The sequence below is a fragment of the Cynocephalus volans genome, chromosome 11 (assembly GCF_027409185.1).
Source record: "Cynocephalus volans isolate mCynVol1 chromosome 11, mCynVol1.pri, whole genome shotgun sequence".
In the NCBI taxonomy this organism is placed as follows: domain Eukaryota; kingdom Metazoa; phylum Chordata; class Mammalia; order Dermoptera; family Cynocephalidae; genus Cynocephalus; species Cynocephalus volans.
The window spans coordinates 60,560,895-60,574,818 of NC_084470.1; the positions used below are offsets into that span (position 1 = coordinate 60,560,895).

The 13,924-nt window shown below is 54.2% G+C and overlaps 1 protein-coding gene across 5 annotated transcripts in view; it reads right to left on the bottom strand.

Moving 5' to 3' along the window:
* The window catches only part of CACNA2D2 (calcium voltage-gated channel auxiliary subunit alpha2delta 2), a 132,527-nt gene that overhangs the window by 101,666 nt on the left and 16,937 nt on the right, over positions 1 to 13,924 (bottom strand). For all 5 annotated transcript variants that reach the window (XM_063115462.1, XM_063115461.1, XM_063115460.1 and 2 more), the window contains exon 2: positions 5,025 to 5,106. In XM_063115462.1, the coding sequence (XP_062971532.1) occupies positions 5,025 to 5,106 (82 nt within the window). The remainder of the gene's footprint in view (positions 1 to 5,024; positions 5,107 to 13,924) is intronic.

Genomic DNA, 13,924 nt, shown 5'->3' on the forward strand with positions numbered 1-13,924 from the left:
AATAATATATGTGGGTTTTTAGGGAGGCAAGCGACAGCAATCCCTACCCAGCAGCATATTTCACATCCGCACCCCCCAGCACCCCCCACCCTGATGCGCCCCACATCCCAATCATCTTCACCAGGAGAGACGAGGGCGCCGCTGGGCCTCACCAGGAGGCGGCGGGATAGAAGGGTGGGGGCTGCACAGAGAGCAAGTGCAGAGTCCCTAGGATAATGGCTCTGAGGCTGTGGGGACCCTGGGGAGAGGATGTGACAGGCCAAAGTGGGACTCCCTCCTGACTCTGCCTGACAGCACATCAGCTGGGACAGCCGGGGCCAGTGGGGGTCTGCCTGGCTAAGAAGCTGCATGCCCGCCTCTCAGGAACATGTGAACCACAGTGCCCTGATGAAATAACCGACTGTGCGGTCTGGGGGTCAGAACCTATTGTGCTTCCCCTGCCTTGCAGGGCTGCTTCTGTCTCCCTCACTCCTGCTTCCTTTTTCTTCCTCTGCCCCAGCCCCTCTAAGGTTCTGAAGTTCCCCGGCACTCTTGGGCACTGCTAACCCAAGCTGGGATGCTCAAATGCCCAGAGGAGTTGGTGGTGCCAGCTGGGTAGGAGGGGTGGGTGGGGACAGGGAGAGGACTGTCCCTAAGGCACCTGCAGAGGGGTCCTGTCCCACCTCCCTGAGCCCCTCAGGAAAGGTGCCCTGGATATGGCCAGATTTCAGTCTATGCCAGGCGCCAGCTCCAGATGTGGCACTCTGCAAATATTAATTACACATTCCCAGGGAGCACGGAGCAGACGGGGCACAGGGAGGGCCAGAAGCGGACATGCTAGGGAAGGACTGTACCGTCACTGGTTCAGAAATGCCATTCCTGGCTATCCTTAAGAAGTGGGAAAACATGGATACCATTGGCCTGAATCACCATAACTGTCCAGAAAAGCACAGCAGCAGGGAGGGGAGCAGGGGACTTGGGGCTGGAGATCTCTGAGTCCTGGGATCCTCTCTGGATGCGGGCTCAGCAGTTCAAGGAGGGGGTGCCCCAGCGTGGCTCCTCTGTCCTGACACCCCTGCTACTACCACTCAGGGCTCCAGGATGGAACTGGCTGGGGGAGATGGTCAGCCAGGGCCTTGGTATCCCATTTGTATGACAGGACCACCAGAATGACCAGCAGCATACAGCTGGGGTACGGCCATCATGGGGGCTGAGGTAGTTGGGGCTGTGGGTAGGGTGGTTCACCGTTTCTACCCTGACCAGCAAGCAAAGTATGGGGGGTTGATGTGGACTGGAAAATGCTCCCATGGGTCCATACTTGGCTTGAGCCTCCCCAGAGGGTAGCCCATAGCCCCCAGACATGGCCATTCCAGGTTCATGCTCCCAGCCCAGCTCTGGCCAGACAGCCTTCCCTCACCTCCAACCCCCACCCCAGGCAGAAAGTCTTTTGCCTTCCTTCTGTAGAGACCCTCCAAGGAAGGTGTCGCACCCAGGTCAGGAGCCCATCCCCGGGCTGGTACATATGATGAGCCAACTGGTTCTTCCTCATGTCTTACTATAATCTCTCCTGCTTTGCCTTCTCACGAGGTCCCCAAAGTTGTTCCCCTTGTACCCTAGACACCCAGCCAGAACAGGGTAGGTCCCTGGCTGTACCCATCACAGTGACCTGGGCTTCTGAGAGGGGAGACCTGCCATCTTCACATCCTCCCTTCCCCCGTGCACCCCCAGGCACCTGATGAATTATTCATCCTGATCAGCCTCATTATGTAAATGAGCTCAGAGCCCAAGCATATGCTCTCTGCTCTCCCCCCAGGATGGGAACAATATGGTGCTGATGGGGGAAGGTGGAGAAGGGGCTCGGAAGGCCTTCTTCAGCCCCCAGGGGCCCTAGCACAGGCAGACTGCAGTAGGGACCCTTTTGTGGCCTGTTCAGTGGGTTTGGGGGATGGGGTTGGGGTACCCAGGAAGGTGCGGCTCAGGGGTGTCTGGCTAAGCACAGGGGTATGGCATATGAGCACCAGGCCACAGCAGGAGCTCCAGTGATGCACTGGCCCTGGGGTTAGATGAGGAAATGCAATGGGGTCTTGGCAGACAGCCCCCACACCCTGCCGAGGTATACCACAATTTCCAACCTGTAAATGGGCCACAGTCTGCACCCAGCCATGCCCCCATGGGGTTGTGTTAAGGTCAGGTGGAGGAAAATGCCAAGGCAAGGAAAATGCTCCCAAATGCCAGTGTCTGCAGTTTCTGCACTCTGGCAGCTGCCAGCCCTCATGGCTCCAAGCTACTGGGGGTGGGGCATCCTCTAGGACTGAGTCAGGCAAAGAGGGCAGCCATGGAGGAGAAGGCTGAGGGGGCCCAGATGCCAGGATCAGCCTGGCCTCAGGTATCTGGGGGCATTTCAGAATCAGTTTGGGGAAGCCTGAGGGGGCAGTCTCAGTGGGGTCCAAGGCTGTCAGCTTGGTAGAGCTGGTGCCAGAGTCCACGGCAGCATCCACAGCTGGCTCAGGGCTCTGATCCAAGAATCCTCCTAACCTGTCAGAGCCAGGCCTGGGTTGGGCACAGGGGCCCTCTCATGTACATTTGAAGGAGGGCAATGGTGGCTGTCAAGGTGGGGGTGAATCATGGGGGGCTCCCTCCTGCTCCCACAGGGTTGCCCTCTTCCTCTAGAACACTACTCCTGGTCTCCCCTCCCCCACCCCCGCCACCTCACCAAAGTGCCCTGTGCCAAGAAGCAGCCCCAGAGCTGTCAGCAGGAAGTAAGAGGCTGAGGAAGTAGGTGAGAAAAAAACTGGAGCAGGACAGAGAGCTGCTGGAGAGCTGGCAGCCGCCGACAGGCAGAGGGGCTGCCAGGAGGAGCCGGGACGTCGGGTCAGCACTTCTCGGCCTGCCTGCCGCACCAAGCACAGCCCTGCTGCAGCCCAGCTCCCCACGGCCCCAGGCTCATCCTGTCCTCCCTACCAAGAGAGGAAGCATAGCAAGAGGAGGGGCAGCACCCTGGAACAGGGGTCAGGGTCCTGGGCCCAAGCTCCAGCTCTGCCACAAGCCAGCTGTGTGACCACCTTGATTACTTCCAGGCAGTAGGGTAGGGAAGACATGCTCACTGATAAAAGTGTCTGGAATCACTCAAGTCCCATCAGAAACGAGGGAAACACATCCCAGGAGTGAAAATGATCAACAGGGCAATTCAAATTTGATTTCTAGAAAAGACGGCATATCTGCATCGGCCTGCCCACTGCCGTTCACACCACCTCATCCTCCAGTCAGACTTCCTGGCCATGCTCCAAGTCAAGAGCAAGGACCACAGAGGGTCCAGGACTAACCCAGGGGCACACGGTGGTTACACTGAGCTGGGATTCCATCTCTGGTCCTCACCATCTGGGAAGCCCAATGGTCCAGACAGATTCAGGTCTCACACATGAAGTGTGTACATTATTTTCTCATTGACAAAATTTTAGGGTCTGAGTTGCCCATGAGGATAAAATAAACAATGTCCTCAAGCTGAGGATTAAAAGTATGGAGGATTCTTGCCTAGAGGTGCATGGTTAACTCCTTATGTGGGGTACATCTTATGTCCCAATATGCAACTTAGCAAGGCGCATGATACATGCTCCAGGGAACCATCATTCCTTCATTAACCTACGCGGCTGCGCTTGGCAGTGCCCACTTAGAGTCTGGTTAGTGCTGGGTGCTATTCCTGAGCCTAAATAGACTCCTGTTCCGGAACAGCTTTTCCTACAGCACTTTCTCTGGAAAGCTCTGCTGGCCTCCTAGCACAGCTGAGTCATTAAGAGTTCACAGGAAGAGAGTGGGATGGGGGCTGCTGCAATTCAAGTCCAGCCACCAGGAAAGAGAAATTCAGAGATGCTGGGCCACTGGCAGGAGCAAGCTGGTGGCTCAGACCTCCATACTGTACTTCCCTTCCCTTCTGTGCCATGTTACCACCTCATTAGCACCCCCTGATCAGCCCCATGTTGTGCCAGAGGTCCTACATCTACAACCAATGGCAACACACTCAAGGCCACCCCCATTTCCTGGGTAACTGCTCTAAGCTAAGCATGAGGAAAGGACGGAGGACAACCTCCACAGTTCCCACCCCACAGAGGTTACATCTGCTGATCCTGATCCTAACTAACAGGGACAACAGGAACACAGTGGGGTATCTAATCACCGATCCCTGGGCCTGGACTCTTGACTAAACCACTAATTGTAAGTCCACTCACTCTGCTGTTCCCAGGCCAACTATCAGCTGGAGATCCCCATTAATCCCCTGCTCAGTTCTGGTCAGCACCTCCCAGCCCAAGCCCCCAGCAACGTGATCCTGGAAGACTCACATGTATCCTGGGAGTCCCACCCCTACCACTCCAGGAACTTGGTTCTCCAAGCCTCTGTATTTCCACATAAAGAGTGATGGCTTGGGAGCCAGTGGCCTGACAGCAACACATTTTGCGGCCTTCTGGGGGTGACGGATGGCCTGCTCTTCACATCACTATTTCAAACATTAACATAATCTCCCAGGATGAATGTGGTCGCTGGCGCCTAATCAATCACCCCTCCCACACCTTGATCCCTCATCCCCCCAGCACAGGCTTTCATCTCGCTTGTGCTACAGCACCTGGAACACAGCTTTACAGGGTTCTTTGGCCTGCCATCCCATTTGATTCGTGGAACATCCCTTTGGCTTCCGTGCACCCCTGCATCCACTGGCCCCTCAAAGGCTTGGGCTCCTGCCCCAGGCGCTGCCTCAAATACAGATCTCACCCATCTGAAAACCTGAAAAGCCCCAACACCCTTTCAGAGACAAGGGTCATCATCATGAACTGACAGGTTCCCACTCTAATATAGCGACTTTGGGAAGAGCAGACTGAGATCCAGAGGAGTCACTGCTTTTCTAGTTACTTCCCCAGATGCTCCCACGGGTCCAACAGGGTCCCATCATGCTGGGACCTCAACAACGCTAAATCCTCAGTCCTTATTTCTGAAGCCCTTCTCTATTCCTACTTGGAAGAGGATCCCTGAGGAAAAGCAAGTGGCACCAGGCTTACCTCACGGAGCTGCTGGACGCCTCCAAAAATCCGCATTACACCATCAACCTCCTGCTCCAGGCGCCGGGCCCAGTGCTGCATCCTGCGTGCAGAGAGAGGAGAGATGTGTCAGGAAGGTCCACCTGCAGCTGGGACAGCCCAGCCCCAGCCATGCAGTGGGGACCAGGTGCTGCCACCCACTCACAACCCAATTTTCACGAGAGAAACACAGGCAAGGAACCAGTGTGCACCTGTGTTTCCTCTTTGAAGTCTAGACCAGTGGTCCAGGCTCTCCTTATGTACTGTCAGCCAGCCAGGGAGGAGAGAGGATTGTACTATAAATGCGCTGAGGGAGTTCAGCAGCTCAAAGAAGCCTGCAGGGAGACTATCTTTCACCGTGAAGAGCCAGCCCTTGACATAGCTGCTCTGAACATGGGGACTTCTGGACATCAGGGAGGAGGAAGATGTGAGGGAGCCCAGTAGGGGCTGCTGGATCTTAAAGTTTCCTATCCCCAAGGCCAGATGGGTCCTGGGAAAGGGGAGGGAACACTGCTGTCACCACCGAGATGTTGTGTAACCTGGGGCAGGTCCCTGGCCCTCTGGGTCTCATCTGAGCAGTGGACATGGAGAGCTTCCAGTTCTGACAGCCCTCGCCTTTCCAGCACCCTGCTAAACAGATGCTTACCTGAGGCTCATCGCTGGATGCCCAGCATGAACCACCCACCCACAGGTCCCTGAAGACCATCCTGACCTTTCTGGGGGGCTGGTGAGCCCCACAGACCCTTCACCTGAGTCATAAGCCTGAGCAGGTCTCCCTCACACCGGTGCCAGCCTGGGATCGTTTTAACCAATCTGTGCCTCAGCTTCCTCCTCTGGAATGTGGGGATAATTTGGGGCCACCTCTTAGGATGTCAGAAGAACACATGAGAATAGGCTGATCAAGGGCACTGCACAGGGATCTTTATGAGTGGACAGGACGGACAGGTGATCACATGGCTCTGTATTTTCAGCCCTACACCCAGGAAAAGGAAGGTGTCTGGGGAGAGGCCTCATCTGGGTTTAAACCGGTACCCACCCTTCAGACAGTGCCAGATCAGATGAGCAAAACTGCACCGGTCCCTGCCAGGAGCCAGCCAGAGAGATGTTCTCCATACCGCCAGAGGTGCTCTCTGCTATGACCAAGTCTCCCTGCTCTCCTGCTCTGAAAAGGTATCTCAACTTCTCCAACTCACTTGACACACTCCCATTTTGCAGACCAAGGCCCTTTTAGGGAGGACTCATAGAATTACCACAAAGATTTAAATAAGCCATTGGTCAAGCACCTTGGGCTTGATACCTTCCCTAGTGCCGCTCAGGGCCAGGACTCGCTGCTGGCTCTTTGGGTCAGAAGAGCCCAAGCCTCCACCTGTCCCCCTGCCCCACATCCCATCTTAGGCCTGTGGCTAGGGGGCTGGGTTCATGTCATTGTGTGTGCCCGGGTCGGTTGGCATGGGAACTTAGAGTAGAAGGCGGGCAGATCGCTAATTGTAATTTGCCAAGCTGAATGTCAGGACCATGATGGGGGGAAAAAAAAAACATCAAAAGAAAGAGGTATTAGCTTTGGCTTGTTGCTGACTGAGCCACAGCCTGATTTCCACCTCCACTCTCCATTGCAAGGAAAAATTCAACCTTGAGTCCAGATGGAGGCCAGGCTACAGGCAGACTAAGAAAGGCAGTCAGGCATCAGCTGCCAGCTTGGGTGGGGAAAGCGCATCCGAGAATCGAGAGTCTGCTTGGCTCCAGGCCACTGACCACCAGGCACTGATCTCTTGGCCCTGGCTGTGGGTGGACAATGTGTCAGCTAGCTCTTTTGTGCTCCTGAGATGGAGTCCTAGGGGCTAATGTTGGAAAGGCCTGCCACATAGTCCAGCCAGGCAGGTGATAGACAGATGGGCGGGTCAAGGATCTGGTCTCCAGCGGGAACCACTAGATCTGCCCTCGCCTTGACTCTGATCTCAGCCACTCACTGGCCTGGGGGACAAAATCCTAACTGTAATCCTTCTTGGGACTAATATGTACAAGGATGCCCACTACGTACAAGGTGTGGTGCCAGCATGTTACCTGCTCTCTCGCTTCAACACTCACAAAGAAGCAAACGTTATCATCCCCAATCTACAGATGAGGAAACTGAGGCACAGAGGGTTTAAGTGACCTATCCAAGATCACTGATGTAGGAAATGGTGAACATAGGACTTGACCCAGAAGAGGGCCAGAGTCACAAGAGCCAACTCAAGAGCTGATCGTGTGTACCTCTTCCCAACTATGCATTCAGTGCCATCACCTCAGGAGCTTGAAATCAGTCATAGTGGAAATATTTACACCACAGAAATAGGCAAATGCTAGAAATCACAGTTTTTCCCCCTTGGGGAGCAAACTGTAAACATTTACCAGTGCAACACTGATTCAACCCTAGGCTGTTGACTCTTTTCTATTATGTCTATAGGTCTCCGTTTCTAAAATTTCACAGATAAGTAAAAGAAAATTAATTGAGAGCACAGACATGGATGCCAAGTTTTTATTTTGCTCAGACAACACATTATTATTATAATCACCATCATTTCATCTAAAAAGGCTATTTCAATTCTAAAATAATTTTTAAAAGAGCCAAATCTCAGGATAAAGTCCAATTCTTCAAGACACACACACACATGCACGCGTGCTGTCACTCTCTCTCCCTCTCTCTCTCTTTCTCTGACACACACACAATCTCCCCACTCCCACCCCCAGACTGAGCAGCAATGGACTCTGTTATAGACTTCAGGGACTGGCCCACCATGACACATCAGGACATATACATCCCCTCCTGGGGTCTAGAGATGGCTCCAGCCCTTAGTTTGGGCATCCTGGGCCTGACAGGCAGACCCCAGGCCCTAGCTCACTGCCCAAAGCACAATGCCGGGAAAAACAAGTTACTCGGATTGTTCACCTAAATCAAACACAATTTGGAAGGCAATATGTGTGTCCTAGAGTTAAAAGAACATAATCGATAATTAATCTCATCATCATAGAGATGTGACTTTGTGGGTTCTAGGGTTTGGCTGGTGTCCCTATGCCAGCTCTGAGGGGTGACACATGGGCACTGAGGAAGCCAGGAGTTGACTATGCACCTGCAGCATTCTGTCTTCAGGCCAGAAAAACCATCCACCAAGCCAAGTCCAACCCTGGCCAGGCACAGCTGTACTCACTCCAGCAAAAGGGCATGGGGGCTTTGCAAGGACAAGGGATGCATCAAGATTCATGGCCCCACTGGGTCAATGGCAAACTGACCATATCCTTCCCAGGCTCCCATCAGCTTGGGTGCAAGTGCTCTGCCAATGCTTCCCTAGCCAGACAGTATTGCCCATGGGTCACATTCCCAGTGGGCAGGTCCACCTAACAGCTCCCCACATCCTTGTGACTTTCCTTGCTCTTCATTGAGATGACACTGCTTATCTCTAAGTGCTTCTAAGTGCCAAATTAGCAAGACTGTGAGGGAAGAGAGTATCTAGGAGGAGAGCAGCGTGATGACTGGTGTGGATGTGAGAGGCTGGGGATTTAGCCATGTCCTCTAATGTGCCCGAACCTAGGGAGGTGAAGGCACTTGGCTCCATTTCACAGACAAGAAAACTGAGGCCCCTGGCAAGGATGAGTAAAGGGTCGTATACTTAGAAAGAAGCCAGACCTATCCTGCTGTTCCATCAGCTCCATGACCTCATCTTTCCAGGATAATGCAGCCTCTGGAAAGCCTCAGGAAGCCTCCTTGGAACCTCAGCTTTCCCATCTGTAAAGGGGGGGAGGGTAATAAAGACTGGTTGAATAGTTTTAATGGACAAATCCACATGGAAACCTTGATGGGGAGTATTATTACTGGACAGTCCCCTGAGGGCTAGAAGCTCATCTAATACAGCCCCCTCCCCCACGATCACCCACTGAGTGCTCAGGAAGTCGGCCATGAATGCCTGCACCTGTGGGGGAGGATGGACAGAGGGAGGGTGCTGTGGAAAAGGCCTGGCATTCTGAGGCAGCCTAGCAGGCACTTTTCAAATCCAAGAAGAGTGGGTGAGGGAGAGGGGGTGTCACCATCACACAAGGGAGCAAAGTCATCCACATACGTGGTGAGGAGCTGCAGCTGAGGACTCCTTCAGCAGACAGAACCACAGAGACCCTAGCTAAAAGGTTGGGGAGGCCCGGGTCACAATGCAGAATACTCAGGTGGGGACTCCAGCTCTGAGGCCAGCTGAAAATGCTCATCCAAAGGGGAGGGGGAGGATAGGGAGGACAGGGAAAGAGAGGGTAGGGGAAGATGTGGGGAAAAAGGGAAAGGGCCCATGTGCAGATGTGGCAGCATAGATTAAACTGTTGCCCGTTGTTAATTTTACATGTGAAGTTGTTGATCAGAATGTGATTTAATTGTACAGTATAATCCAGGCTTTTGGAATAAATTATGCAGAAAACTCATGTATAATTAAACAAATCAAAAAACCAGAGACAGGTGACACTGCAGGTTCACCCTCAGAGGGCACGGTGGGTGTGGGCGGCTGGACCCAGCAGAGGGGCAAGAAGGGAAGGGGGAGGGGCTCAGTTCAAGAGCCGACAGGGGCAGGCCCAGGAGAGGCCAAATCCTGGTAGGGGGTGAAGGACCCCCAAGCTCTGCCTCTGCAGGCCTTCTCACCACTCACACGAAGGCATTTCTTGCCATCAGAGCCCTGCTTGGTAGCCTGCCATCGGGGACCTAAAAGCAGTCTGCAGTCCTCCCCTCAGTGTGGCAGGGCAGCCATCTGGCATGTACGTGTGTGCATGCATGCATAAGTGTGTGTGTGTGTGTGTGTGTGTGTGTGTGTGTATAGGAAAGGGGGGAGGTGAAGGGGTGGACGCTGAGGGTATAACAGCAGGTGAAGCAGGAGGGGCAGATACTGAAACCAAAGGAGGCTGGGCAGGAAGTGGTGTTAAGGAAGCAGGCACAGAGGAGCCCCTTGCTGCCAAGGCCACAGTGAACCAAGGAGGGGATGGCAATGGCGGGGGCTCTGGGTCTCGTTTCTCTCGTGACAGGCTGGCCAAGTATTCTCCCTGCTTTAGGGGAGGCAACGATTTAAGTAAAGTGCTATTTAATTATTCTGATTATATTTCAGCTGTCCTGCCACCTCCCACCTCGGCACATTTGCAGTCTTCTGAAGGGGAAGGAAAGAAAGGCAGGGCAGGAGGGGGTCATGGTGCGGGAGTAACAGACAGAGACACAGGCATGAAGAGAGCTGGAGAGCCCGGAGAGTCCGGGCTAGAGGGAGTTAGGCTGACCCCACCCCAGGGGAAGATAAGCTGGCAGCTGGACAAGGGGGCTACTCCCCCATCCAGGCCTGGACCACCCACAGCTCAGAGAGCAGCTGTTGCCCTGTTGAAGCAGGTCTTGGGACATGGCCGGCCCCTCCCCTAGGCCTCAGCCCCACTGCAAAGGGCAGGAAGCTCAAGGCTGCACTGTAGGATCCACCTGGATCCAGGGGACACCTCTCTGACCACTTGGGCTGGTGTCTTTCTGTACCTGGACTGAGTGCCTAGATCCAGCCCTGGCTCTTCCAATTCCTTAGACCAGAAATGCCCTTTTAGGTTTTAGTTTTCCCATCTGGAAAATGGTGATAAAGTATATCATCCCGTCTACCTCTCGGGACCCAGAGAGGAGGCATATGGCAACCACTGCCCTATGTCAGAGGAGCTAGCAACGATGACTACCCCACACTACCCTACACTCAAGTGCACATGGGCCCATCCCCACGGCAGGGCTGCTCTCCTCACCATCCAGTCTCCCTCCTCAGACCTGCAGCTCCCTCAGCATGGGACGGCTGTACCTTGTCCTTAGACTGGGGCCTCCAGGTGGGCTGCAGCCCCTTCCTGCACTGCCTCAGAGACCTGACACAGGGGAGACCCAGTGTGGCCCCTTGCTCTGAGAGCCCTGCGGAAGGGCTAGGCCTCCAGTGATCAGACCATCCTTCCTGCTTGTCCACTCAGGAAAGAAAACTCTCAGGCTCAGCATCTCTTAGGACTCAAAGCCCAGCGTAGGGCTCCCCACCCCAATTTGATCACAGCCTCCCAAGGATGACAGGGCAGGCACAGGGCAACAGTCTAGCCAAGGTCACTCACTGCCCAGAGGCGAACTGGGCCAAGCCACTCCAGGCTGTTAAGATCAGAGTACCTTGAGATGTGGAGGCCAGACAGCACTGGCTTCACAGATACATAAGCCACAAAGGGGAAACTGAGTCCAGAGTGAGAAGGGAGCATGCTTGTTCATTCAGCTGATTCATGGTGGAATAAAGCTCCCCAGCTAGCCACCCACCATTTCACAAGCAGGTAAATGGAGGCACAGGACTGGCCCATCTTCAACCTATTTGTGATTCAACTAAACGGACCTTTAGAGTGAGCAACATGAAGCCTTCAGGGCACAGTCCCCACCCCCACCTACCTATCCATGCATACAGGGACAAAGGCAGCCCCATTTATCACAAGGGAGCCTCAGAGACCCCAAGGAATTGGGGAGGGGCTGGTGTTGCCAAAGCACGAATTAGTCCAAATCTATCGACCTCAACTACGTGTGTCTTGGGACCCTGCCCAAATACTGCTCCTTAATGAGGTTATTAATTACAGGGCTGTCCCTTCCGTTTCTTTGCTAAGGAAGAGTTTTTCCTTCTAATTGGCACTCGGCTAGGAGGCAGCGAGCCTGTGCCTCCCCCCTCAGACTAATGGTGAACAGTCATTCAGCTTTAATTAGGGCGCTGGGTCCAGCCCAATATTTACTCGTGACAGCCTGATGGGGGTGGGGGGGGGGAACTGAGGGAAGGAACAAGTCCTGGAGCCAGGAGGCAGTGTCACTCTGGGCTGGGAGAGCCCAGGTATCTCACCTGGTTCTATGGCTTGGCCTCTCCAGGTCTCAGTTTCCCTCCCTAACCTGAGGCCTCCATGGGCCATTTGGAGATCCATATCCCAAGGGGTGTGATTGGGGCCCGTCCTGCCTGGGGTCTGTACCTGTGAGCAGGCATCACAGTGGTGACAGACCAAGAATCTTACTACACAAACTCAATTCATCTTCACAGCAGCCAGATCATTATCTCCAATCCTCAGAGGGGGAAACTGAGGCACAGAGCAATTAAGTGATGTGCCCAAGGTCACACAGCTCATAGATGCCAATCAGGATGGCATAATACTTCAACTCAGGGCAACAGTCTTGAATGCCCAGCTGCTGGCATGGCATGGCCGCACGGATATCCAATGGACCTCTCAAACTGAATATGTCCAAAACTGAGATCCTGAGCTCCCTCTGGACCCACCTCCCCTTCTCCCCATCCCCTGCCTCCCTGCCTCAGCTGATGGGAGATCCCTCTGTTTAGGCCAAAAGCCTCAGGGTGACCTAGAACCCCCTTTTTCTCACACACACATCCAATCTATCAGCAGGTCCTATTGGCTCCACCTTCACAATCCATGTGCCCGAATCCGCCCACTGCCTAACACCTCCCTGACCCCCCAGCCTGGCCTGGGTGGCCTTCACCTCTCTCCTGGACCAGCAGTTGCCAGCTCACTTGTCTCCAGCTTCTGCCCTGGTGCCCCGCCCCCTGCCCCCAGCCTGTTCACCTCCACACAGAGCTAGAGTGTCCTGTTAGAATCACATCCCTCCTCTGTCACTACCATGCTGTAGCTCCACGGCACTAGAGGAAAAGCCAAAGTCCACCCAGAGGCCACATCCCCAATGGCCTCCCTGACCTTGTTCCTCAGGCCACTCTGGCCTTGCCAGTGTGGCATGAGCACACCCCTATACTCCCTGCACAGGCCTTTGCACATGCTGTTCCCTGCGCTGAAACAGTCTCTCCTCAAAAGTCCACAGGGCCCCTCTCTTGCCTCTTTCAGGTCTCTGCACACACATGATGTTTCTCTGCTCAAAGATGATCTTTCTCTGCTCAGAGAAGTTCACCTTGATCCCCCATTTTAGACTGCACCTCCCCCAGCAGCAATTGATCTCCATGTCCTCTCCTGGGGTTAGCTAGTTTAGCTAATATTCCTCTGTCAGACATCCTCTCTCTTGTTTACTATCCACCTCTGCCTTGGGCTGTGAGCCCTGAGGAAGGAGGCTCCTGGTCTCTAGCCTGGAAGAAGCAGCCACCCTGCCCCACCCCACCCAGAGAAACATTCAAGACTGGTGCCCTGAGTTAAGGTATGTGCCATCCTGATTGGCATCTGTGAGCCGTGTGACCTTGGGCACATCACTCAATTGCTCTGTGCCTCAGTTTCCCCCTTTGAGGATTGGAGATAATGATCTGGCTGCTGTGAAGATGAATTGAGGTTGTGTAGTAAGATCGTTGGCCTGTCACCATTGTGACGCCTGCTCACAGGTGCAGTGGGTGAGGGGAGAAGGAAGTGTGCAGAGTGGCTAGAGGTGTGGCAGCTGCCCCAGGTCTGGCTCAGGGGGCCCTCCCTTCCCCTGGCTCCTCTCCATATGAATTATTAAGGTTCATTTATGAGGGGCCTGCCCATGCCTGTGGGTTCTTTGCATAATTCATGGCTCTCTCAGAAGGGCCAGGTACTGGAGCAGCCACTTCTCCCAGGAAGCAAGAAGAAAGTAAGGAGAAGGAGTGTCCCAGATGGGTTGTCCTCCACCCTATCTCTGTCACCCTGTCCCCAAAGCAGGCTGCCCAGCACCTCTGCCCACCCCTGCCCCATGGCGCTTTCTCCTGCACACTGGATTCTGGTTCCCCATGCCAGACACCACAGGCTTTGTGCAGGTCCACCCACTCCCTGACTGCACCTCAGGTTCCTGTCTGTGGACTGTCAAAGTTGGGCCACACTGGTAGTTTTCAAGTTCTCTGGCAGGAAGATCATCTGCCTTTTATTTTTCCAACAAAATCCTATGTGGACCCCCAATATGCAAC